This window comes from Scardinius erythrophthalmus, assembly GCF_964197995.2.
Source record: "Scardinius erythrophthalmus genome assembly, chromosome: 23".
Classification (NCBI taxonomy): Eukaryota; Metazoa; Chordata; class Actinopteri; order Cypriniformes; family Leuciscidae; genus Scardinius; species Scardinius erythrophthalmus.
Window position 1 is genome coordinate 24,496,946 of NC_138243.1, and position 24,597 is coordinate 24,521,542.

At 36.8% G+C, this 24,597-nt stretch overlaps 3 protein-coding genes across 6 annotated transcripts; 2 read left to right on the plus strand and 1 right to left on the minus strand.

Annotated features, from left to right (window-relative positions):
• Positions 1 to 131: 131 nt before the first annotated feature.
• Positions 132 to 5,956, plus strand: foxred1 (FAD-dependent oxidoreductase domain containing 1). The gene is made up of 11 exons (XM_081353976.1): positions 132 to 353; positions 1,110 to 1,330; positions 2,422 to 2,532; positions 2,705 to 2,823; positions 2,956 to 3,050; positions 3,130 to 3,231; positions 3,355 to 3,431; positions 3,546 to 3,706; positions 4,612 to 4,741; positions 4,836 to 4,940; positions 5,161 to 5,956. Exons 1-11 carry the CDS (start codon positions 251 to 253, stop codon positions 5,413 to 5,415), a joined length of 1,479 nt encoding a protein of 492 aa, XP_081210102.1. The 5' UTR covers positions 132 to 250; the 3' UTR covers positions 5,416 to 5,956.
• Positions 5,957 to 6,115: 159 nt separating this feature from the next.
• cry5 (cryptochrome circadian regulator 5) lies at positions 6,116 to 12,641 on the minus strand. Of its 3 annotated transcripts, none has more exons than XM_081354174.1 (11): positions 11,794 to 11,883; positions 9,908 to 10,163; positions 9,589 to 9,783; positions 9,396 to 9,514; positions 9,160 to 9,314; positions 8,013 to 8,153; positions 7,761 to 7,928; positions 7,090 to 7,230; positions 6,848 to 6,999; positions 6,540 to 6,751; positions 6,116 to 6,424 (listed from the first exon to the last, which is right to left on the minus strand). In XM_081354174.1, exons 2-11 carry the CDS (start codon positions 10,120 to 10,122, stop codon positions 6,366 to 6,368), a joined length of 1,557 nt encoding a protein of 518 aa, XP_081210300.1. In that variant the 5' UTR covers positions 10,123 to 10,163; positions 11,794 to 11,883; the 3' UTR covers positions 6,116 to 6,365. The 3 variants fall into 3 exon arrangements, with proteins under 3 accessions (XP_081210300.1, XP_081210299.1, XP_081210298.1); XM_081354173.1 differs by lacking the exon at positions 11,794 to 11,883 and adding an exon at positions 12,580 to 12,641 and having other exon boundaries at positions 6,234 to 6,424; positions 8,004 to 8,153; XM_081354172.1 differs by having other exon boundaries at positions 6,234 to 6,424; positions 8,004 to 8,153; positions 11,794 to 11,830.
• dcps (decapping enzyme, scavenger) lies at positions 11,948 to 20,608 on the plus strand. 2 transcript variants are annotated; one of them, XM_081354175.1, is made up of 6 exons: positions 11,948 to 12,201; positions 12,620 to 12,770; positions 15,222 to 15,367; positions 15,474 to 15,587; positions 15,679 to 15,789; positions 16,444 to 16,912. In XM_081354175.1, the coding sequence occupies exons 1-6, from the start codon at positions 12,034 to 12,036 to the stop codon at positions 16,708 to 16,710; spliced, it is 957 nt and encodes a 318-aa protein (XP_081210301.1). In that variant the 5' UTR covers positions 11,948 to 12,033; the 3' UTR covers positions 16,711 to 16,912. The 2 variants fall into 2 exon arrangements, with proteins under 2 accessions (XP_081210301.1, XP_081210302.1); XM_081354176.1 differs by lacking the exon at positions 16,444 to 16,912 and adding an exon at positions 20,255 to 20,608 and having other exon boundaries at positions 12,006 to 12,201.
• The last annotated feature ends 3,989 nt before the right edge of the window (positions 20,609 to 24,597 follow it).

Sequence of the window (24,597 nt, forward strand, 5' to 3'; positions counted from 1 at the left end):
CAAATAACGGCTGGGAAAATTCAAAAACATCGATCACACACAATATAAGGGAGAAATTATTTTAGCAGCTTGTGTACACGCCCCCTACTGGCCACTCATGAAACCATGTGGGCTGGTCTTGCTGTGGCGTCATTGTGAGCATGCTCACATGGCCAAATGTCTTTACGCTCCACTGTGAGCGGCGTGTCAGTGTGGGAAGGTGATTGGAGTTATTTTCCTCAATAAAGACAACAGTCTGACGACAATTGCAATGTGGCGCAAGTTGTTCGCCTCCGTCCCGGCTTTCAGAGCTCCGAAAGCGCCATGTCGGAGTTTTAAAAGCAGCAGCAGAACTGAAAAGGACTTTAATAAAGGTGAGTTGATCCACTTAATATACTTCATGTATTTATACCGGTATGGCGTTAAACCCTGCAGAGCGACATTTAATTCACGCGTGCCCTCCATACATTCTCGTGTTTCTAATCCTAGTATGCGAAGGGTTAGCTTATTAATATTAATTTGGTCATACTGGCGTAAGTGGCGTTGCTTGGTATACTTCCTCGGAGCGTCCAGTCACGTAATCTAATCAATATTCATGAGCCAAGGCTGGCTGGCAGTAGTCATTTGTCCATTGATTGGCCAACTGCCGAACTACCTCTTTCCTCTCAGCAAATCAGTGAGGGCGGACGTAACGGTGCTCAATTAATATTCATAAGTCAGGCGTTCACTATAGTAGGATTTGTAAATTCGCCTCCTCCTGCATAAAAATATTATCAGACTAATAAAAAACAGTAATAAAAAAAATCAATAATAATAATAAAAATAAAAAAATTCTCTATTACCATTTAAGTCCGTTTGTTAGTATATTTCTCTCTTTTGCATTTTTGGGGTATAAGATAATTACCAAATACAAATAAGGTTTTTCTTCATACATGTATATGTATGAAGGAGAAATTTACCACAAACCAGCATTACATTAACATAAAAATTCCGCTGCCTTATCTAACAATATTACAAACACAGTATGGTTTCTAGACTTGTTGGTAATGATGTAACCTCTATCTCCAGCCAATAAAACATTTACTCAGAAAATGTTTAGGTTATTATCTGTCATATGTAACTCGTTGCAGACCTGGAAGCTCAGTTCCGGGCATTTCGGGAGAAAGTGGCCGCGGCGATGCCCGGCAGTGACTGGAGCCCGTTTGAGTTGACCCCTGGCCTGCCCCCTGAGAGGGCCGATGTGGTGATTGTAGGAGGGGGAGTCGTGGGATGGTCCATCGCATACTGGCTGAAGAGGAAGGAGAGAGTGAGGGACGGTCTGAGAGTGCTGGTGGTGGAGAAAGACCCTACTGTGAGTTTATCCAAGGGCACTTAGGAGCATGTCTCAAAAACTAGTGAGCATGTTTTTGATTCTACAAAGGTTTTGAGACAGAATCGGCTATATACTGTGGGATGTTAATAATCATGTCTTTTAAAAGTTCACCCTCAAAAAAGAAAATATTTACCTCATGACGGTCAAGCACGTAGATTTTCTTTCTTGTGTAGTGCTTCAAACAGACATTGGCTCATATTCATGTCTAGGGAAAACAGAATGAAATTTAATCTAATAGTTACAAGTGGACATCTATATTCATTTAATTCGATTTGAAATATTCAATCTAGGTTTACTCTGAGAAAGGTCTAATGATGAATATCAGAGTAAAATAAGCAAAATGATCGTAACTTGGATAAATATCACTATTATGGTAACACAACCCTCAGTTCATAAAATGCACATAAGTTTTAAATTAAATATATTCAGGAACATATATTTGATTATGATCCTTTTTCCCTGCATCGTCAATTATTTATACAACAAAACCAAATTAGATTTACAGTGCAACCCCTTCAATTTAAATGAAACTGAATTAAAGAATTATTATCGCCTAGGGATTTGAGTCTGTCTGGGAACAATCCCATCCGCTCTTTGTAAAGTTTTTCTCTCTTGTGAATTAAACATGAAAACATAAAGGTGAGTAAATGATGATGCAATTACGGTAATGTTTTGGGTGAACTGGCATATATTAAAATCATGGCACCAAAAAAAACCACACACACACTTGCTACTGCTAATAGATACACAGACACTTTGCTGTGAGCATTTAAGATATGCTGCTTCTGCATAAAATACAGACGTGAATCTCGTATAATATCTAGGCAGGTGGAGCTGGGGGAGGTGGAGGGTTTCAGTGGAACTCTGATAGTGTACTAGCTTAACAGCAAACACTGAACCAGACTATTTAAATTCTGAATATGAACAAGCAATTCTATTGGATCCAGGATCAGCAGAGCCAATCAGCTTGTGCCATCTGGTAATGATGTGATTGCTTTCAGAATTAGAGTTATATATTTGTGTGTGTGTAATTTTTTTTTTTTTTGTTCATCGTACAATTCTCTCTGCAGTATTCTCAGGCGTCGACTGTGCTGTCATGTGGTGGAATTCGCCAGCAGTTCTCCCTGAAAGAAAACATCCAGCTGTCAATGACTTCGGCTGATTTCCTGAAGAACATTAATGTAAAACCTTTTATTTTGCACTGTTAAAAGCTTCCTGAAACACTATTCTTGTTACAAAATACACTGTAACATACAGAAATTGTTACATGAAGACTAAGTATTAGTATTTCTGGAGACTTTAAATAAATATTTTGTTGTAAATTTGTATTTCTGTTCTGCTGAAATGCCACAGAATCATCTCTGGGTGGTAAATGAAGACCCCGTTGATCTGCAGTTTAATCATTCAGGATATCTCTTTCTCGCCAGCGAGAAATCAGCTCATATTATGGAGGAAAACTACCGCACTCAAAGGTGACAAGTTGAATCACCGATTTAATATCCGGATATCGAAACTGCTTTGTGTTAACTCAACCTTTCCTATCATCTGATAAACAGACTCACAATACAAAGTTAAAGATTAATAAAACTAAGATTCATTCGTAGACACGCTGGTGCGAAGGTCGCCCTCCTGTCACCGTCCCAGCTGAAGGAGCGATTCCCCTGGATAAACACAGAGGGCGTCGCTCTGGCTTCTCTTGGTTGGTGAATGCTTTCCAATCTTTGGTGCATCTCACATGTGAGCTTCGTTACTGAGTAACGTTTTTATTCCTCACCAAGGACTAGAGAACGAGGGCTGGTTTGATCCCTGGTCTCTCCTTAACGCTTTCAGACGTAAGGCCATGTCTATGGGAGTCTATCAGTGCTTCGGAGAGGTCACAGGTCAGGATTCACAATTACAATTTTTGTCAAAATAATACTGCAGGATTTCTTACGCAGCTATTTGTTTTAATTTAGAGGTTTGCTTGTAAAAAAAAACTTTCAAATTTTGAATGTGGTTTCCAGGTTTTAGATGCTCTTCAAATGTGGCAGAAATCGCAGATGGAGACTTTGTTGATGTCAAAAGGATAAAATATGTCAATGTAAGTTTTTATGCTACATCTCAGAATAACACGCTCGTTTTCATCGCCTTCAAATAGATGCTCTAAAGTTTAAGTGCACTGATAGCATTACAGATAGAAGTGATGTGTTTTTAGGTGCAGATGCCCAACAGTCTGGAGTATCAGCCCGTGGAGAGTGCCGTTGTGGTAAATGCAGCCGGTGCGAACTCAGGGAAGATCGCCGCCATGCTAGGCATCGGATCAGGACCGAAAGAATCCATATCTGGTATTCCGTTTCCTGTGGAGCCCAGAAAGAGGTTAAGACTCATGTTTGTTCACATTTTTTACATTTTCTTGTGAAGTTTTTATATGGTAATTTGCAATGGTTTCTTACCTACTCGGATGAATAAGCAGTGGCATACACTCTAAAATAAAGAATATTTTTATATTATATTATTATTTAAATATTATAATTAATTAAATATAATTTTTCACACAAATTATTTAATTGTAATTTAATTTAGCAGTGCTAAATATTCTAAAATAACTGTTGAAAGATATTATATATTATTCTAAATATTCTAAAATAACTGTTGAAAGATATTATATATATATATATATATAATATATGTATATGTATATTTTATATATATATATATATATATATATATGTATAAAAAATGGAATAATATATATATATATATATACACACATATATAAACAAAAACTTTTATGTTAAATGATTAATCATGATTTGACAGCACTAATTATATTATATTATAATTATCATTAGTATTCAATAAAACATTTATAGTTAATTTTAATTTAACATGAATGAGCAGTGCTAAATATTCTAATCTAAAACAACTGTTGAAATTTGTATTATATTATATTGTATTAATGTTTTATCATTAGTATTCAATAAAAATAAATATTATTTAATTGTAGTATACATTGAGCAGTGCTAAATATTGTAAAGTAGCTTTTGAAAAAAATATTTAATTAAATATTGTTTATAACAAAGGTATTTAATAAAACTATTACATAAGACTATGTTAAAAACTATAGGCTATATATTTTGAATGTAGTAATATATTAATTAAACGATTTAAGCAATTAATTAATTGAATCCATTCATCAATCCCATTCTCCAAACAATTAAAATGACATTAATGCTATAATGGTGGAGTCTCACTGACTGCATCATTGGTATCTCTCACAGGTTTGTTTATGTGGTGCATTGCCCCGATGGACCAGGGTTGGATACTCCATTTCTGATTGACTATTCAGGGGTTTACTGTAGGCGAGAGGGACTGGGAGGAAATTACCTCACGGGAATGTCACCAGAGGAGGTATAAGCATGTTTTGATCTGAACTCAAAAGTATTACTTTCATAGTCTGCATGCATGTATTCATTCATTCATATATTACTTCTGCCTTTTGCAGACAGAAGAACCAGATATCAGTAACCTTGATGTGGACGACAAGTTTTTTCAAGAGAAGGTCTGGCATCATCTGGCCAATCGCATTCCTGCATTTGAACAACTGAAGGTGAAAGCCGTAATATAGAATTGTTATTCATGTTATCCACTTTGTGAAGAGAAAGTTTTCTTCAGCTTTCTTTGTCTTGGGACTAATTTAGCAGTTTCTGATGCTTTTAAGATGGTAAAGTGCAGTATATGGCTTAGAACTGTGTGTGCGTACTAGAAAGTGTAGGTCATTTCTACCGCTTAGTTTTTTTCCAAATTAAGCACTTTGCTTTATCTGTCAGGTTTCAAGCGCGTGGGCTGGATTTTACGACTACAACACCTTTGACCAGAATGGCATTGTAGGACTGCACCCTCTAGTGCCCAACATGTACTTTGCCACGGGCTTCAGCGGTCACGGACTACAGCAGTCTCCCGCGGTCGGACTCGCCGTGGCTGAGCTTATTCTGGACGGGGGCTATAAGACCGTCAACCTCAGTGCTTTTGACCTTAAACGGATCTTCCTGCGGGAGCCCATGCTGGAGAGCAACATTGTGTGAAGACTGAAGAGCACAAAAACGTGGACTATGTTTCCTCAGGATGGAGCCACTTAACATGAACGTTGCAAGAAGCACATCATGGTTCAGACGGAACTCTCAACGGATCAATGGAATCGATTTTTCTGGAGGATGAGTTCAGTTTGGTAACAAAACTCACATTAGGAGTTATAAAGGCTGCTGTGGTTTCAACATAACATGCTGCTCAAGAAATATTTGAAATTACTTATGGTAGAGATCAGGGAATTCATTTGTTATTTTGTAATTGCATATATTTAAATATGCATATGACATAGATCATGAAATATCATATTTTTTTCTTATTTTCTTGGATTTGTCTTAGACACACTGTTTCAGAAATGAATACCAAAAATAATCATAAACTTTAAAAGTTTGTCCTTAAATGTAAACCAGCCTTCATGGACTGAATTTTATAAATCTGTACATTTTTAAATGTCTGTTAATACGGATGTGAATACACGTGAATATTGTGAAAGAATGGTGAAAATAATGTGATGTTTTTATTGTAGCATAATTTTATTTTGTAAAAAAAAATCTGAATTTTTTATATACACACACACACGCACACACACATATATATATATATATATATATATATATATATATATATATATAGAATGGCATTATATAAATGCCATTTTCTGCTTTTCTTTAAAGTGTGTGTACATATGTGTATGTATATATGAAATTAATACAGAATAAAAAAAACGTATTATTATAATTAGCAGAAAATCTGAAACATTAACACTTTGTATTTAAAGTGCACATTTACAGCATGCAAAAATATTTCTTTAGTGTAAGAACCACGACAGCTAAACAATCTTTTAAAATTTTGCATCACATATGTATCAAAGTTATAAAGAGTATAAAGAACCATAATTGACCCATAGAGGAACACAGTATATCAATATTCAGGATGAGAGAGTCCAGCTTTATCTCTTTGCCTTCTTCTCAAGCATGTCAATGATAGGTGTCGCTTTGCGTTTCACACCTGGACAGAGAAAACAAGAATCAAACTCAGACAAAAGTGTCTATTTGAGTCAAGAAACTCATCAGAAGATAATATATATGTGAATAATATCAATATTTTAGGTCTAAATAGTTACCTTTAGTGATAGGTTTGTCTTCTGGAGAGCGCTTTGCATATGCTGCTTTCATTCTCTGAATATTCTTTTTATGGACAACTTCGTGCTCTACAATAGGACGAGGGTAATCTTTTCCCACAATGCACCCTGCTCTCTCCTGAATGCTCCGAGGAGCTTTCCAGGGTTCATATATGTACTCAGCAGGGAATTTCTTCAGCAGCGGAAGGTATTTCCTGGTAGACATGTGAGGAGAGTTGAGTTAGTATTTAGTAAGTAGTTGTTTCACAGATACTTTTAAACCAGAACAGAATGTAAAAAAACCCCCGAACTTGATGTAATCCCCATTTTTGTCGGTTTTCTTGCCAAAGGCGATGGGAGAGTAAACCCTGAAGTACTGATGGAAGAACGCGCTGGCTGAGAGCCACTGCCAGTTTGCTGCATTTAACGACCAATCAGCATCCAGCAGCAACTCCTCAAACACCTTCGGATGACAGTGAGCAGAAACACAGCAGGTTAATGATTATATATCTCATCTATCTGTATTGTCCTATACTATAGCTGGTCCTCAAACCTTTTGGCCCTCCTCCCAGCTTATCCACAAGTCTCCTCGGGTCAGGAAACAGGCGACCGCATGCCGGGCCAGATGATGGATCCAGCCCTCCTGACGTAACTGTGTCATGATGGCATCAATGAACGGGAAACCGGTCCGAGCCTGAAATCACACATGCACGTCTTCAGTAAACATCAACCGAAAATTATTTTTTACCGAAACTGAAACGATTGTTGTTATTTATCTGAAAACAGAAACCATATATTTAATTAATAATCAATGAATTAATCAAATCAACACTCAAATAAAATCAGAACTGTATATAAAATTAGTTTTCTCTCATAAGGCAGTTTTAATATCAGCTTTTTAATGAATTAATTCTTTGTTGAAACTGATTTTTTCAACCCAAACATGTCGGCTGACATGTTTACCTGTTGTAGCTTATCCACACTGTGTGACTGTGCATGAAATAGACACTGACATTGTCAAAACACGTGGTTTCCGTTAGTGATTTCGTCCTTTTTAAAACGTTTTCGGCTGAAACCACAAATTAATTTTCAGCCAAATATTATTGGTTGCTAAAATACTGGTGCAGCACTATATCATTAAGTTTTTAATACATTAAAATAATACATTTTAATACAATACATACATTTTAATACAATCAAAAAAGCACAACAGCTTCACTTTACCTCTCTCCATGCAGCGAGGTGCTCAGGATTGTTATCCCAGTCCACCTGCACACAGTGAGGGTTTCCTTCCATTCTGTTGAAGTTTGGGATCCCGACGCCAGTCGTGTAGAAAAATTCTCTCCACAGCAGCTGACCATGCAGGGAAACCGGAGGTTCAGAGTGCTTCTTCTGCAAGAGACACATCACAATCTGTTAGGGGAACTGTTAAACAACTGCTAGCGGCTCAGGTCATGCGCGAGATACCTGACGTACCCCTCTGTACACGTCTGTGAGCCTCCACCAGAAGGTGCGCGCAGACAAGCAGCCGAACCGGACATAGGGGCTCAGGACAGTAGTGCTGGGGATCAAGGCGTTGGGGGACGTCTGTGGTTTTTCAAACTTGCACACCCAGCCCTGCAAAAAGGCAAACAACAACAAAACAAAAAAACATATGGCAAGATTATATTGTTATTGATATTTCAAATCGATTGTTTTGCTTGATTAAAGATACTTATGCTTAAGATTTAATTTTATTGATTGGAAATATTTGGATAAAATATGATACAGCACACAATTAAAATGACCTTTAATTATTAAATTAAATTAATTTAAAAAAACTAACTGGGAAAAACTAACAGGTCTGTGAGAGCCGGAATTCTTACTGGTTGGTAGGTGATCAAATACTTATGTCATGCAATAAAATGCAAATTAATTACTTAATCATACAATGTGATTTTCTGGATTTTTGTTTTAGATTCCGTCTCTCACAGCTGAAGTGTACCTATGATAAAAATTACATACTTCTACATGCTTTGTAAGTAGGAAAACCTGCAAAATCGGCAGTGCATCAAATACTTGTTCTCCCCACTGTATATATATATATATTATACACACACATACACATATTATATATATTTAAATATTTTATCTTTAGGTCAAATTTATAGTTAGGCGTTAAAAAAATGTGTACTATTCATTATTTTTTATATGTCTGACTTTTATAAATTTCATAGTCTGGACGTGGTTCTGAAATAGAATAATTCCCTACTATATATTATGCAAAAAAAAAAAAGAAGAGTATTATGTCCGAATATTTGAACGAGGCGAAAAGTCCGCGGATGACCTGCTATTTCGGCTGAGATTCTGAAGTGTGCATTCACTGGACACTTTACTATCCCATGAGGCCACGGGAGAGGATTTATGAATGGCAGTTAAGCGACGTAACTGACGGTGGTAGGTCACATGACAGTAACAACGTGGCAGATGTAGTACATCCGAATTTCATTCGTACTACCCATATTCATAGTATATAGAACGCACTTTTTTAACGGTTGTGGAGTAAATTCAAAAGTAGTACCTACTCAGACAGAACGTGATTTCGGACGCAGCAATATGCACTGAAAGGTGTTGGGGCATGTACCGTTCTCTGCATGTGCTCATCCAGTCTGCGCAGAGCTTCCTGTTCACCCCCCGGGAACAGATCTGGTCCTAGGGATGATGTATCCAATCCAAGATCTTCAAGCGATGGAATTCCAAACTTCTCTTCATGGTCCTCAGAAAATGGAGTGGACACACCTTCCAGAGAAAGAGGCATAATGAAGGAGAGAAAACCAGCAACAATCGAATCTCCTTCAGTATGCTGTCCGGGGCGGATACCTTTCATGTCCTCTTTGGTTGGAGCAGGAACAGGTTTTTTAGGGGGTCCGATGGCTTTCAGCACACTCTGGAAGCGAACGTAAGTCAGGGGAGTCTTGCCGTTGTTCTCATCGATAATTCTGTATGAAAAAGCAGGTGAGTGTTTCTGTGCAAATCTTTATCATAATATGATTTACAAATTATGACGCATTACCTGTCAATGTTGTGGAGAGTGTGAGAAATCTTTGGAATAGCTTCCACGCCATATTCCTTGGCCAACTTCATGACTTCCTTGTCTCTGCTCTTACTGTACGGCTCCGTATCAACCTCAAAAGTCAACCGAGTGATCTTCCATTTCTCAAAGAGCTTTGGAAGGACCTCTGTGGGCGGCCCACTGACAACAAACAGCCTAGAGGTACAGGAAATTACACAAAACATGCTTGAGAAAAACATATTTGTCCACATTTGACCCTTAGCTCAAACCTCCACCCCATCTTTAGTTTGTCTTAGAATAGTTTTTTTCCCCTCCCCACCTGGAGTTGAGTTTCTTCAGACTGGAGTCCAGGTCTTTGAGAGCTTCCAGCAGAAATCTCCATTGATTGATGCCGATGTGAGTGTTAGTGGAGTACCAGGGATCCAGCAGGAACAGGGGATAGATGTGTCTACACTCTTTCAGGGCAGCGATCAGGGCAGGGTTGTCATGTAGACGCAGTCCTTTGCGGAACCAGTGAATGGAGTTTTGGCTCATGGTCGTGTTCGGCACGCGTAGTCAAAAGGACACTGGAGAAACTGGTATAAATAGTTTTTTTTTTACACAAAAGTCCATTTACACAAATGTGTTTTATAATGTTTTTCAAATGTTGGTTTTTAAAAGGACTTCAATAGAAATATTTTCATAATATTAATAATTTCTGTTTTGTATTTTATGCTTTATATTTTGTTAATTTCCCCCTTTTCTCTTTTTTTTTGTTTAATTGTTTTAAAATGAAATTAAGAGGTTTGAATGGAACTTAACTTTTTATATAAAATATATATATATAAAAAACAAAAAATCTGATCAAATTCATGTCTACCTCAAATCAGTATCTTTCATTTCTGCCTCTTACTTTGAGCTCATTACACTTTTTGTCTGAACTGCCATTTTCTATTAAGCATACTTCACTTAAAATGAGATTTCAACTGTATATTAATATTGCTAAAGGTATTTAATTAGTTGAATATTCAGTACTGCAACGTAAGTCTTGTAGCTCTAATAGTTGCGCTTTTAATTGTACTATATTTTTCAATTCCATTTACGCTTATTTGTATATCCCATTTTACAATACATATCGTTTCAAATTTATACATTAAATGTAATTTATTATTCCTGTGATGGTAAAGCTGAATTTTCATCATCATTACTCCAGTCTTCAGTGTCATATAATCCTTCAGAAATCATTATAATACGCTGATTTGCTCAAGAAACATTTATTATTATTATTATCAATGTTTAAAACTATTGTGCTGCTAAATTTTTGAGTGGAAACAGTATATGCAACATGAGTCTAATATCTTATTAGAAATCAAAATTTAGTTTTAGACACAATGAAATTAATTTCTGACTCTAATGTACCTCATTTATTTGACATTATTAGTATTACTACTACTATTATTGTTGTTGTTAATATTATTAGTATGCAATCGATCTGATTCAAAACTCTGCCAGTACACAGACACAGAGTATTACTATTTTGTAGGGGTGTAACAATACCCTCATGTCACGATTCGATACATATCACAATACTAAAATCAAGATATGATATTATTGCGATACTTCATCAAAATGCTAAATTTGATATTACATTGTGGGTGTAAATAAATAGGTTTGGACTTGGGGCTGGTAACCCAATGCATGGGACAATAGTGACACCAGAATAAAAATATTCATGATTCTGAAGCTGAAAATACTGATTTATTTTAGACGAATGCTTGCACTCTTTCACTGACTAGATATATTTAAAATAATAAAGGCCACTTTTTACTGGGAACATAAGACATTTGGCATTATCAGGACACACAAATATTCCCCCGGCCATTGCATTATCATACATTACATTCAACATAATATATGTTAGTTTAATGTAGTACTGACACTAAAACTCTGTAAACTCTGTCATTTTTTCACGCATAGTAATTTTTATTCCGGGTGAACTACACACAATACAGATTGTCACTATGCACGATACATATTGTTGCACTTTTGTATTGCGATATATTGTAACACGATATATTGTTACACCCCTACAATTTTGCAACAAGCATTTTCTTTTAAAGTCTCTGCAACCAAATACAATCACACATTCTGAGTCAAATGTGCAATATAACTAAACTAAATAATCTATAGCTATTTTAACCTATAAAAAACATCAGTACTACTTACGCGTTTTCAGGTTACGTTAAGTCTCGCTGGCGTTTTGTAACAGCTTTCTTGATGTTACAAAAGATGTAAAAATTCAGCAGCACGTGTCTCACAAGATCAGCCAATCAGAGACTGTTTACAAGCCACGGCACGTCCATGCTCGCCAATCAGGATGCGGTCGGTGAGACATGCGCAGAGGCTTATTTTTTCCGTGTGTTTCCCTCAGTGAATCTTGATTGGTTGATTTCCAGCGGGTTAATAATGGCGGAAAGCGAGAACGACGGAGCTGCTAAAAGACCCAAAACAGACGCGGTAAATGAACGCGGAGACTCGGGAGAACGATCATCCGACAGCCCGGTCTCGGACTTTGAAATCACCCGCATTCTGCGTGAATGTTCGCGGGAGAAGAACATCTTCATTCATGGGAAGGTGCGTGTGCAGGAGAGAGACGAGAAAACACTCTGGGAAATAACTAACTGTTACCATTAGAAATCACTAACTAATCTTTTTACTTATCTGTTACTAATTACAGATTTACTAGTAACTGGGTAACAGTATTTATTTCTAAGGTACTTTTCTAGTAGTTATTTGTGAAATGCTAGAACGTAACTTAAACACTAAGCCAAATGCTCATAGTCCTAAAATGGATATTTTATGGATTGATAACTTTATTTTTTAAAGTGTTATATCTAACTAGTCGGAATGATTGCTAGAATTAATTTAAAACTGACTAGTATAGCTAGGAATAGTACTTATAGGGTTACCTGCTAGCAAATAAATGTTCACTAGGTAGTTGGAATACGTTACGTGTTTAAATGAAATCCTTGACATATGTTGTGTTTCCTAGGTGAAGGATCAGGATGCTGTTGTGATCCTGGAGAAAACTCCCATCAGTCAGGACACACTGTCTGAGTTACTGAAGAGCAGTCAACTCCAGCTGGAGATGAAGAATGACGTGTACAGCACATACCAGCTGCAGGCGCCAGCTAACCTGAATGGTAGGATTAGATATTTTCACCAGCCTCTGTTTGTCATATATTAAAGGGGTGGTTGATTGCTATTTCACTTTTTTCATTTTAAATACTGTGTAATGTTGCTGTTGGTGCATGAACAGTATCTGCAAAGTTGCTGCGCTTAAAGTTCAACGTAAGCGGAGATATTGTCTTTTAAAAATCAGGAAGTTTAATGCCTACAAAAACGTCTCGAATGGGACTACAACGAGATACTTCCCGGGTTTTATACGTAACTAACCCATACATTTACATCCACCCTCCCTCCGGAACATGTTCTGCTGTCGAAGAGGAGGAGTTATAGTGGAGAGCTGTAGCTGTCAGGTCTTCTGTGTTCAGGCTTCCTACAGACGCTGTAGTTCGTCAACAATGGTTAAAATTTAAGTTTGGTTATGTTCCTGACAATTACAATCGTAGTTTAGCTCTCTGTGCTGCACATTTTACGGAAGACAGCTTCCAGAATCTACACGAGTTCAATGCCGGATTCAACAAGAAACTATTACTCCAACATGAAGCAGTTACAGCTTTAAAACCAGAGGCCACAACCTGCAAGTAAGATTTAATCATTTTAAATGTATTTGCCTGTATAATTTAAGACGTAATGTTTTAGTTTTATCAAGGATGTAAAAAAATGCCAGCGCTGGCTTTAGTAGCCTATATGACAAACGCGTACAAACATTTTGGACCCGAATTTGTAATATGTACAAATTTTGTAAACGTATTTTCCATGTATACTTGATGACGTAATTTTTTGATTTGATCAAGAACGCAAACCAATGCCAAAGCTGTTTGTTTATAGTAGCTAGTTAGTTCGATGTTATTTTGTGTGTATAAGACAAACGTGTACAAACTTCAAAAAATTATCGCAACAGCAAACTTCAGCTGCTATCACATGTACACCTAAAGAAAACGACAAACTGAGTAAACTAAGCTTTGTGAATAGTTAAACGGTTGTTCATTCTATCAATAAAACAATATCTTTAAAAAACGGTATTACTCAGTCATGTATTCAGTTATATTAAATGTTTAATCAGGGGGAAAGCGTATCTCAAAAGCTAACAAACAGCAGTAGCGTTTTCAAGTAACAGCGTATGGAAATTCTTTGAGAGAATAATAATAAAATAAAATAAATTACCATTCAGAAACGTTTAGTAAGAGCCGTGTTTGCGGAGGTTCTGCTTGACTCTCTTCATCACCGCTCTCTGGGTCTGATTCTAGCTCAAACTGATGAGGCAATATTGACACCATTACATTTGCAGCACATGCAACTGTCGCCCGTAAAGGTAATGGGCGTGAAGATTCCGGACGCAGTTTAGCCAATTACAACACACCGGCCGAACTAACCAATCTGAGTCTATTGCCTCTTTCTGAGGGAGTGGTTTCATAGAATCAGGAAGTCAACCGGTCGTTCAAATGACAGAGGAGGAAGCGGCTTACAATAAAGGTGAAATTTATGAAAAATAAGGCGTTTTTTAACAAACGAAACACGAAGACATGTTATATTGCAGCCCATAAACACAATCAAGCAAAGAAAAAAGGCAGTGAACCACCCCTTTAATACCACATGGCAAACAGAAGGGGATTTATATACTATGAACCAACTTGATGAAATCAGCTCCAATGTTGGAAGAAGTTTCTATCAAATCTCAAACCGATGGGACCAGATTGTTTATGCCCGTTGCAGAATAGGCAATGATGACGACACAAGTTTTTAATATTAGGAGAAGATCCACCAACATGTTCTTTCTGTCAAAACTCTTTCTCATTGAAGCATGTTTTATTAGATTGTGCTGGTTTTAACCCTGTCAGAAACCTTTTTTATTCAATTAACATATACTTTTTCAGACTTTACAGAGTGCTGGACTCTTGCGTTGTCAATACAAGATCTTGACCAAAAACTGATGCACCTTTTGATGGAAATTAGCCTACATCACAACATTTATTTCCATCAAAAGGGCATCAATTTTTGGTTAAATATATATTTATGCTGTTTATCATTTAATATTCGATAAATACACTTGCCATTTGATATATTTTTATATTTATCTAATTTTATGTGATTCTTCAATAAGGAACTTTTCTGTCTTAATATGATTTTTAAAAAAAAAAGGCTTTTAAATGTAATTCAGAATTTTTATAAATGAAATTTTTAATTTGCAAGAACGTCAACATCCCCTCTATAATACATTTTTAAAAAGTGTTAAAATTGGTGGAATTAAACTTGACACTTTTCTCTTTGAATGTACGTCACGTTTCCAGTTAATTTGGTGTTTATGCACAAATTGTCCTTTTATTGAAATTATTATTGAAAAACTTGCATGACTGCTTGTTGAAAGTCCAAGGCTCTATTACATGCAATGTACAAAATCCACATCATCACAAGTTAAACCAAAAGTCCGTTTGAAGGTTGATTTATGACCATGACATTTTTTGTGCCAGAAATCAAAACAACAGTGATTTGCCCTGCGACAGAGAAGCATGTTAAGAAGTATTTACATCAAGAGCTCTTTCTAGTTGAAGAATCAGGGGAGGATTATCGTAACCTCACCTTACCGTACATCAGCAGCCAGAGCTTCAGTGTGCAGGTGAGGCTTCAGTGACCTCTGACCCTTCATTTCACTCTTATTCCTTACACACACACATTACATACAGCTTATAACTGCACTGTCTATGTTCCATTTTTAATTTCAGTGGGTACACAATATATTGGAGAAGAAAGCTGAGGCGGATCGGATTGTTTTCGAGGACCCAGACCCTGTTACTGGATTTCTTTTGTTGCCCGATTTCAAGTGGGATCAAAAGCAGGTGAATTTGCGATGAATCTGTGTCCGAATATTTGAGACTCCATGAATAAAAGGCCAATTGAAAATCAATGATTGTTTCCTTAACTCTCCAGCTACAAGACCTGTATTTGCTTGCCATCGTCCACCGGAGGGATGTTAAAAGTTTGAGGGATCTTACATCAGAGCACCTGCCATTACTCACAAACATTCGCAGTAAAGGAGAGGTGAGCTATAGATTCATCTGTCAAATTCATCGACAAAATGATTTTCGTTTACAGTGAAGAAAGTGGAACTGTTATTCTGTTGTCCACTAGATGTCACTGTTAATCTGAACATGTAGACCCATTAAAAAAAAACAAAAAAACCTTTCAATGGGCACAAGACTTACATTCTGTTGCCCTCTTGTTGATTAGATTGCTTCTATTGTTCTCACTTGCAAGTCGTTTAGGACAAAAGCGGCCAAACATTTCATTGATTAAACATTTAATTGATTAAATGTAAATGTGTACTTGCTTTTTAAAAGTATGTGGCTCAGTGGTTACCACATAGTTCGGGGTTGGTAAGCCTTTTATGTTCACCAAGATGGCATTTATGTGATCAAAAATGCAGAAAAAACACAAGTATTGTGAAATGATTTATTGTCAGTTTTATTCAATTGAATGCTTCCTTTCAGAATAAAAGTATTTATTTCTTACTGATGTTGATCTGTGGTGATCCTGTGGAAGATACCAGTTTGATTCCAGCCTGCAACATATCACAAAAGCACAATCTCAAAATCCCCAAAAACAATACAACGGCAGATTTTTCCAAGTACATTTGTGAGGTGTAGCATGGCTGCGTACGTCAAATTGAAATTCAAGTCTTGTCTATGTCCACAGGACGCCATTCAGCGGCAGTACGGCGTCCCTCCGAGCAAACTGCGCGTTTATTTCCACTATCAACCGTCGTACTATCACCTCCACGTCCATTTCACCTCGCTGGAGTACAGCGCTCCAGGAAGTGGAGTGGAAAGAGCCCACCTGCTTTCCGATGTCATTCAGAACTTGCAGGCAGATTCCAGTTACTATCACAACCGTAGCCTGGCGTTCCCACTGCGCGCCGATGATGCCCTGCTCCTCAAGTTCAAAGAGGCCGGGAAACTCTAGAGACCTGTTTTTTTTGGGGGGGGGAACTTCAATCTTTTTTACTTGTTTATTAATGTTATGATGTCGTAATTGCAGGTTTAAGTACACAGATCCACTCTGTGTAGTGTAATGTGGTCATGTTTTGTCATGTGGTTTTGTCTAAATCTGATTTTAATACATTTTTATTCTGCATTTTAATAAAGTACTGATTGTTTTTAAATCATTTAGTTGTGTTTTGTCTGTCATGCTGTAGGTGATTGTATGGATTCAACCCAAATTCATCACCCAAAACCGCAATTGTTTGGTCAGGCTGTGCGCCTGTCTGTGGTGCGACGTGGTAATTAATTTCAAAGCAGAATCGGAGCCAGAGGGGTCCCAGGCCTTATTCTTTGAGGTTTTAGGGGTCCTTTAAAGAGATTTGGCTGAGACTGACAGAGCAGCGGGTCGCAGTGTAGCTCCTGCCCTGTTTTTTAAATTTCTGAAGAAATGAATGAAACCTACTGGCTTAATGTTAGCGCTAATGAAAAGCACTATACAAATAATATTAGTCTAAGAAGCATGAAGAGTAAAATATCATGAGTGCAACACAACTGATACTGTTTTTGCTTTTCAGATGCAGATTGTTTTTGTCAACAAACATAGTCCTGTGGTTCAGAGCTCATTGTAAATCCAGGGATAGAGAGGCAGAAAAACAGGATTGACTGTTCAAAGTTTGTTTATGTGCTGCTTGTTTATGTGGTTTAACAATGAGTATTTAAAGAAGATTTCACTGTTACGCTTTACATAATCAAAGTCTTACAATGCCCTCTATTCACAGGGAATCACAGGATTGAATTATTTCTCTTTTGAATATCAATTCTCTTTTTAAAGGAACAAACGGTTCACTCAAAAATGAAAATCTGTCATTAGCAGCTTTAGACGTCTTGGAATATAGCTCCCAGATTGGACAAGGCCTATTTGGACCTTGATAGTCATCTATGTTAATTATTTTCCAGATAAAAATCAGGTTTGGAACGACATGAGGGACAGCAAATGATGACGGTTTCCCACCTGCACCTCTCAATCATTCTCATTACAGCTTGACATCCAGACTTGACTAATGTTGAGATGACTCTCATCTTTGTGTTGTTCCTCGTCTAAAGCACCTGAAGCCAGTCGCAACAAATCCCTTTGAGAAAGCCTTTAGTAAGAGTACAAATATAACTAATGGTTTTCTTTCCTTAAGGGTTTCGATGCATCTGGCTTGGCTACTGCTAATTTCATTGTTGTCTCTAGCTAAAGCTCTTGTGTGCTCCCACTCATGTGGCTTTAGCTCCTTGTTATATGTTCATTATTTCCACGTAATTACCAGGTCTTATTACTTATCTGCTGTGTTTGGCAGCAATATCCAATATTTAGACAGAAAATTCCAGAGAAGAGTTTAAAACTCAGTAAGCGCTTTTAAATGGCCTTACGGAGGCTCTCCAGAACAATGACATAATTATACCACACAAGTGTTGCTGTCTGAGCCTCTCCATCTCCATATATCACTCTCCAGTTCAGAACAATGCTTTTTGTAAATTATTTTCTATACATATTGAAGATAAATGTGATGTAGCTTGACTGTTGTCGAAGTGGGAACTTTTAAGTCACCTTTATTTATATAGCGCTTAATACAATACAGATTGCTTCAAAGCAGCTTTGCTGTGATTAACAGGAAAATAATGATTCAGTGATGCAAACAGAAAGCTCAGGGTCCAATTCTCCTCTGGCCGAATGAATGAACATGGTGTGGTTTAATTCCAGGCTGCATCACTACGTAGATGTTGTACATCCCATTGTTATTCTTTCAATTGAAATACAGGCCAAATATCTAAGACTGCTAGTGAGCATGTTTATTTTGGAATTTGTAATATTTTATCATTTATTTCAATTAATTTGTGTATCCTAAAATATTTGATTATATTGTATTATTATAATTTTTGATTACAAATTAAATGTACAATATTTGCAAAGTGAATGATACAATTTGCTTAGCAATTGGAAAACAATTCTGTATTTTACCAGATAATGTTTCTTTGAAAATGTTCTGCTTTTAAATTAGATTTTCAGTTTGCTCTCAGACGTTTGGATTCCACACATCTATGGTGAAGGGTGTGGATTTTGGAATAAACTGCTGCTTCAGTGTATATGTAATAAGTGATTATAATCAAGATATTCATCAATATTTTTCCTCTAAATGTCATGAGTTGAATGACTTCTCTAGGCTTGTGAGATTTTACTTTGTTATAGAAGTTACCAGTGTAATTACTGAAATGTTCTTTTCATGTATTCTCTAATGTCTGAATGCAGTAACAGTGCTTGCTTATTTAGCCCGGCTTCCAGAAATGAAACATGGAAAGATGTTTTGTTTTATTTTGTTTGAGAAAGGTCTTCAGCATGTGTCAATCTTTTTTTCTAAGGTACTCTGACAACTATGGTCACAGGGGTCAATGAGGTCTATAGTTTAAGGGACCATCTCTTTGTTAAAGCCTTACTTTCCAGTTAGACTTAAAGGGTTAGTTCACCCAAAAATGAAAATTCTGTCAGTAATTACTCACCCTCATGTTGTTCCATCCCCGTAAGACTTTCGTTCATCTTCGGAACACAAATTAAGATATTTTTGATCAAATCTGAGAGCTGGATCACTCCTCCTGCAGGCTTATTATGGTCACCTTAACTTGCTGGCCCAGAAAATGTATTAAAGACATTGTTAATATAGTCCAAGTGACTCCAGTGGCTCAATCTTAAGTTTATAAAGCGACGAGAATACTTTTTGTGCGCAACAACAAACAAAAATAACAACTTTATTCCACTTTTCATTTCCTTCTCTCTGGACCTCGAGTCTTTTTACGTAGTGTTTAAGCGTAGCGCGTCTGTGTTGCACGTCACCACGTAGGCTCACTATTGGACGACTCTGGTCATGTGTGATACGTGGTGACGTGAAACACAGACGCGCCACGCTTAAACACTACGTAAAAAAAACTCGAGGTCCAGAGAGAAGGAAATGAAAAGTGGAATAAAGTCGTTATTTTTGTTTGTTGTTGCGCACAAAAAGTATTCTCGTCGCTTTAAGATTGAGCCACTGGAGTCACTTGGACTATATTAACAATGTCTTTAATACATTTTCTGGGCCAGCAAGTTATAGTGTCCATAAGCCTGCAGGAGGAGTGATCCAGCACTCAGATTTCATCAAAAATATCTTAAATTGTGTTCCGAAGATGAACGAAAGTCTTACGGGGTTGGAACAACATGAGGGTGAGTAATTACTGACAGAATTTTCATTTTTGGGTGAACTAACCCTTTAAGTGTATCTCTCCTTGAGAGAAATAACGTATTGATGTTTTGAGAATACTCTCCTGTTTAGTTAGACCCTGGCCAAATCCAACATTGAGGAAGGTGTGTGTGTGTGTGTGTGTGTGTGTGTGTGTGTGTGTGTGTGTGTCTGTGTGTGTGTGTGTGTCTGTGTGTGTGTGTGTGTCTGTGTGTGTGTGTGTGTGTGTGTCTGTCTGTCTGTCTGTCTGTGTCTGTGTCTTCTTGGTTACAGGTTAAGAACCACTGGCATTATTGGAGATTGACTGAGTTGTTGTTCTGGACATGCTGGCGTCCAGCAACCCAAAACTGCGACCTGGAAGGTCACGACGTGCCTAACGTTAGCGTCCGAGTGTCAGCTGCATAATCGATGGAGATATGCTTCAGTCTATCTGTGTGTGTGGAAAATTACTATGTAACAATGGGAATCAAACGCCATGCTCCATTTGAGCTGCAGTATTATTATTTTTGTAAATATATATTCACACACGTACAGTTGTAATCAAAACTGTTCAACCCCCCATTACAAATCAGGTTTATTGGCAAAATAAAGTGAAAGTCAACTGAAAATGAAACTTTTAATGACTTCTTAATGTCTCATGAGCAATGGTTTCCAGTTCAGTAATATGCTTGGGTTTACGTGCTGCAACCGCCCTCTTCAAACCGCCACTTCTGGTGTAAATCGTGGCGTTCTGGCGTTCGTTTAGTAGCCTACGCGCCTTACTGTGCAAGCTAAACCCTCAGTGCATGTTTCCACCAAGTCTTGCCGCAGGTCTTTTGCAGTCACTCAAGGGTTTTTCTGAACTTGCCTTCTCATAAATCTGGTAGCAGCCGTTCCCTTTTCTGCCCGTTCAGGTAGTGTAATTATGAAGGTAAAACAGTAGCAAAACTCGAGAGCATGTAAATGTGAATTTGAGAACTTGTACAATAAATATCCGTACTTGTACATGAACATTTACACTCACAGCTCCAATGTGAAAACCTGTAAAATAAAAATCTGAAGTTGAATGTTGAAATTTGCACTCGCAAACAATAGTCACAAACCTGTATTCTGAATCTGAAGCTGCAGACAAGTAGACACAAATGTGTAAAATGCCATTCACAGAAATACAACGACAGACACAAACTTGTAATATATATTTTGCGTTTAATCTTACGTTCACATTCGCGGTACTTCCTCAATTAAGCACTTGCAGCTTCTCAAATCTGTCACTGCAATTTCAAATTTCGCGCCTTGACTTTTGCTACTCTTTTCGCGACATATCAGGTGCAAAACTAACTTGTGCACTTGAAACTCAGAGGCGGTGAGAGGGAAAGGGGGGCGGGAGAAGGGGGGGTCAAAGGAGCCGTTTTATTGGTTGGCACCTAGCCAATGAAATGGGAGTTCGATGATGTCACGAAACCCGCGTGCACTGAAACACTAACATGGCTTAATGCATTAGACTGATATTAAAATAAATAAACGAAATTATCAAACTCAGTAGGCACAATGCTAATGCATACTACAGAAAAGCAGATGAGCACAGAATATGACGTAAAACATATGACGTATGCCATATATATATATGCCCTATATATGGTATATATACCATATAGACTGTAAAAGAGTTTTGTGTGTCCAACAGTTAGGCTAGGGTGAATATTTAAAACATTTACATTTTTCCAAAGCGACTTACATTGCATATTAAGGTATACATTTTACATTCTTATCAGATAATTTAGGTGCATTTTCATATTGCAATGGAATTGGCACACACACACACACACACACACACACATATATATATATATGTATATATATATATATATATAGGCTATATATATATATATATATATATATATATATATATATATATATATATATATATATATGAAGAGTTCAGATGCAAAAGCCTCTAAATGCCATTTGAAATTTTCTTATAGAATGATCATTTTTATCAAGCTTGTATATTTAAGTTCAGTAATTTCACTTAAATGATAATTAATAGGTAATCTTCACTGCCATTTAAGTGAAATTATTGAATTTAAATATATGAGCATCTGAACTCTTCATTATATATATATATATATATATATATATATATATATATATATATATATATATATATAAGCAAATGTGTGTTCAGTGCAAATAAACTTGCTGCCTAGTGTTTTATTAATAAAGTAACAAATTATGTGTTTTTTTTATTGTTTTTAATTTTTATTTTATAACTGTTAGTCCATTAAGCCTCATTAAGCGTTTTCTTGGGTTTCGAGGAAAACGTACAATTAAACGCGTTGCGTTCATATTCTGTGCTCAATTTTTTTCAGTATAGGCTATGCTTTATGGTGTTTCCTGTCTGGTCTTTTAATACCACTGTCTCAATTAAACGCGTTGCGTTCATATTCTGTTCATTGGTGAGGCATCGACCAATAAAATGACTTCATTCCGACCCCAGCCCCGCCCCCGACTCTGCTCTCGCAAGTCTGCATTTACAAGTGCACGAGTGAGTTTTGCTACAGGCATATCGCAAAAAGAGTAGCAAAAGTCAAAGCGCTAGGATTTGAAGTTGTACTGCCAGATATGAGAGGTTGTGAGTGCCGACTTGTGGTTGTACAACGAAACTGAACTAAAGCACAAAGATAAATGTGTAGTACACAATTGTGCCTGTCATTTTGTTTATGTAAATGACACTTTACACATTTGTAACTATTAATCTGCAACTTCGAATTCAAAACACAGGTGTTCTGAGTATTGTCTGTGTGTGCAAATCGATAGATGCAGCTTTTCACATCAGAGCTGCAAGTATAAATTTCAACTTACAAATACAAATATTAATTTTACAAGTTCTCACATTCAAATTAGCAAGCTCTCGAGTTTTGCTACTGTTTTACCTTCATATGTAATCACTGTTCCTTTAACTTTGAACTTGCAAACTATGCTTCCAACTGTGTCTCAAGGAACATTTAGACTTTTTGTATCCTGTTCCTTGTTTGTGAATGGCGATGATATCTTCTCTAAACTATTTGGACCACTCTTTTGACTTAGCCATATTTCTAACATGCAGTCAAACATGACACTCATTTATTTATATCATCACATACACATTTATTTACAGAGTTTTATGCTAGAAGCGATTAATCTTTGACAGCAATGTATCTATGTGTGTGTTTGTGTGTGTGTGTGTGTGTGTGTGTGTGTGTATCTATATGGGAATGAAACCCTTGACTTTACCGTTGCTAGTGCAGTGCTCTATTGTTTGAGCTGCAATATTTAAACATCTTTCTTTCTATGTAATGATTTACACATGAGATAGTGTGGTTTGACAATGTTTGCCAATCTGAGGTTTATCTTTCTGCAAGTGTTAACGGAGGAAGTTATCGTGGCCACATGTGAGATAAGTGGTGTTTGTGTCTGTCAGCTTCTCTTTACCTGAGCGGCTCTGTGTGTTCGAGTGAAGTTTTGAATTACATGCATGTTAGTTTTTAGTTTTGGGATTACATTTTTAAACAGTTTTCTGCCCCAGTATCCTGAGTTTGGAACATCTCAAAACTCACATCATGCTTATTTACAAGTCTTTTATTTTCATATGATTAACTTAAAAACTGTAGTAAACTTAAGAGGTGGACATTTTCACAAAATTTAGGAGTTAACTTTGCTTCACTGTAAATTACTATCCAAATCTCAAACCATTCACATCAGTTTATTTAAATGCAAATGCAGAGTTGTGGATCAGCGTGACTGGAAATGTGATTCAGCTCAACCCTTTCTTTGTGTTGTTCTCTGCAAAGCCTTTGCGTTCCCATGGGTACAAGCAGCAAGGAACTACACTGCTGAGGTTCCTCTTTTCAAATGGGGTTCCCTGATTGCAGTCGGGGGTCTGAGGAGGTATTTGGATAACTGGAACATTGACCCTCAATGCAAACCTGTCCCGTATGCTATAATAGTGGCTCTTTAATATGTTTTCCTTCTATGGTTTGCGTTGGTTGGTGAGCGAACTCTAGGTCTGATGTGAGGTTAGTTTTTGGAACCATTTTCTAAGCTGTCTTTACTTTATAGTGTGTAAACTGTGGCATGTGCCTGGGATTAGGACATTTCATTGAGGATTTTAGCAGCACCCTGATGTTTAAATGCTCAAGAGGAGAACTTCATGGCCTGAACTTCAAGCAGCACTGAAGTTTGCTGGGACGTTTTCAGTTTGTAGGTATGTGGCTTATACTTTTTCACACTCACATTTATAGGTGACAAAGAAAGCAATCGCTGCTGTATTGGTGTGGTTTGCTGTGTTTTATGAGCTGCAGTATTTATCTTTCATTGCCTACAGAGGTTTGGGTTTGTAAACAAATTATGCAGTTTAATGTGCTTTTCTTACAGAAGGAAAATTCATTTTCACCTGAATTTTACCACTTGCAAGACATCAAATTATTATTGTTGTATTAGAAATCATTTGGAGGAGAGATTTTGAAAATGTTTTTTAGCATTAAATAATAATAATAATAATTAATAATATAAATTTATTATTTGGGTGTTTGGGTATTGTATGCATACATATATACATATATACAGTACACACACATATATATATATATATATATATA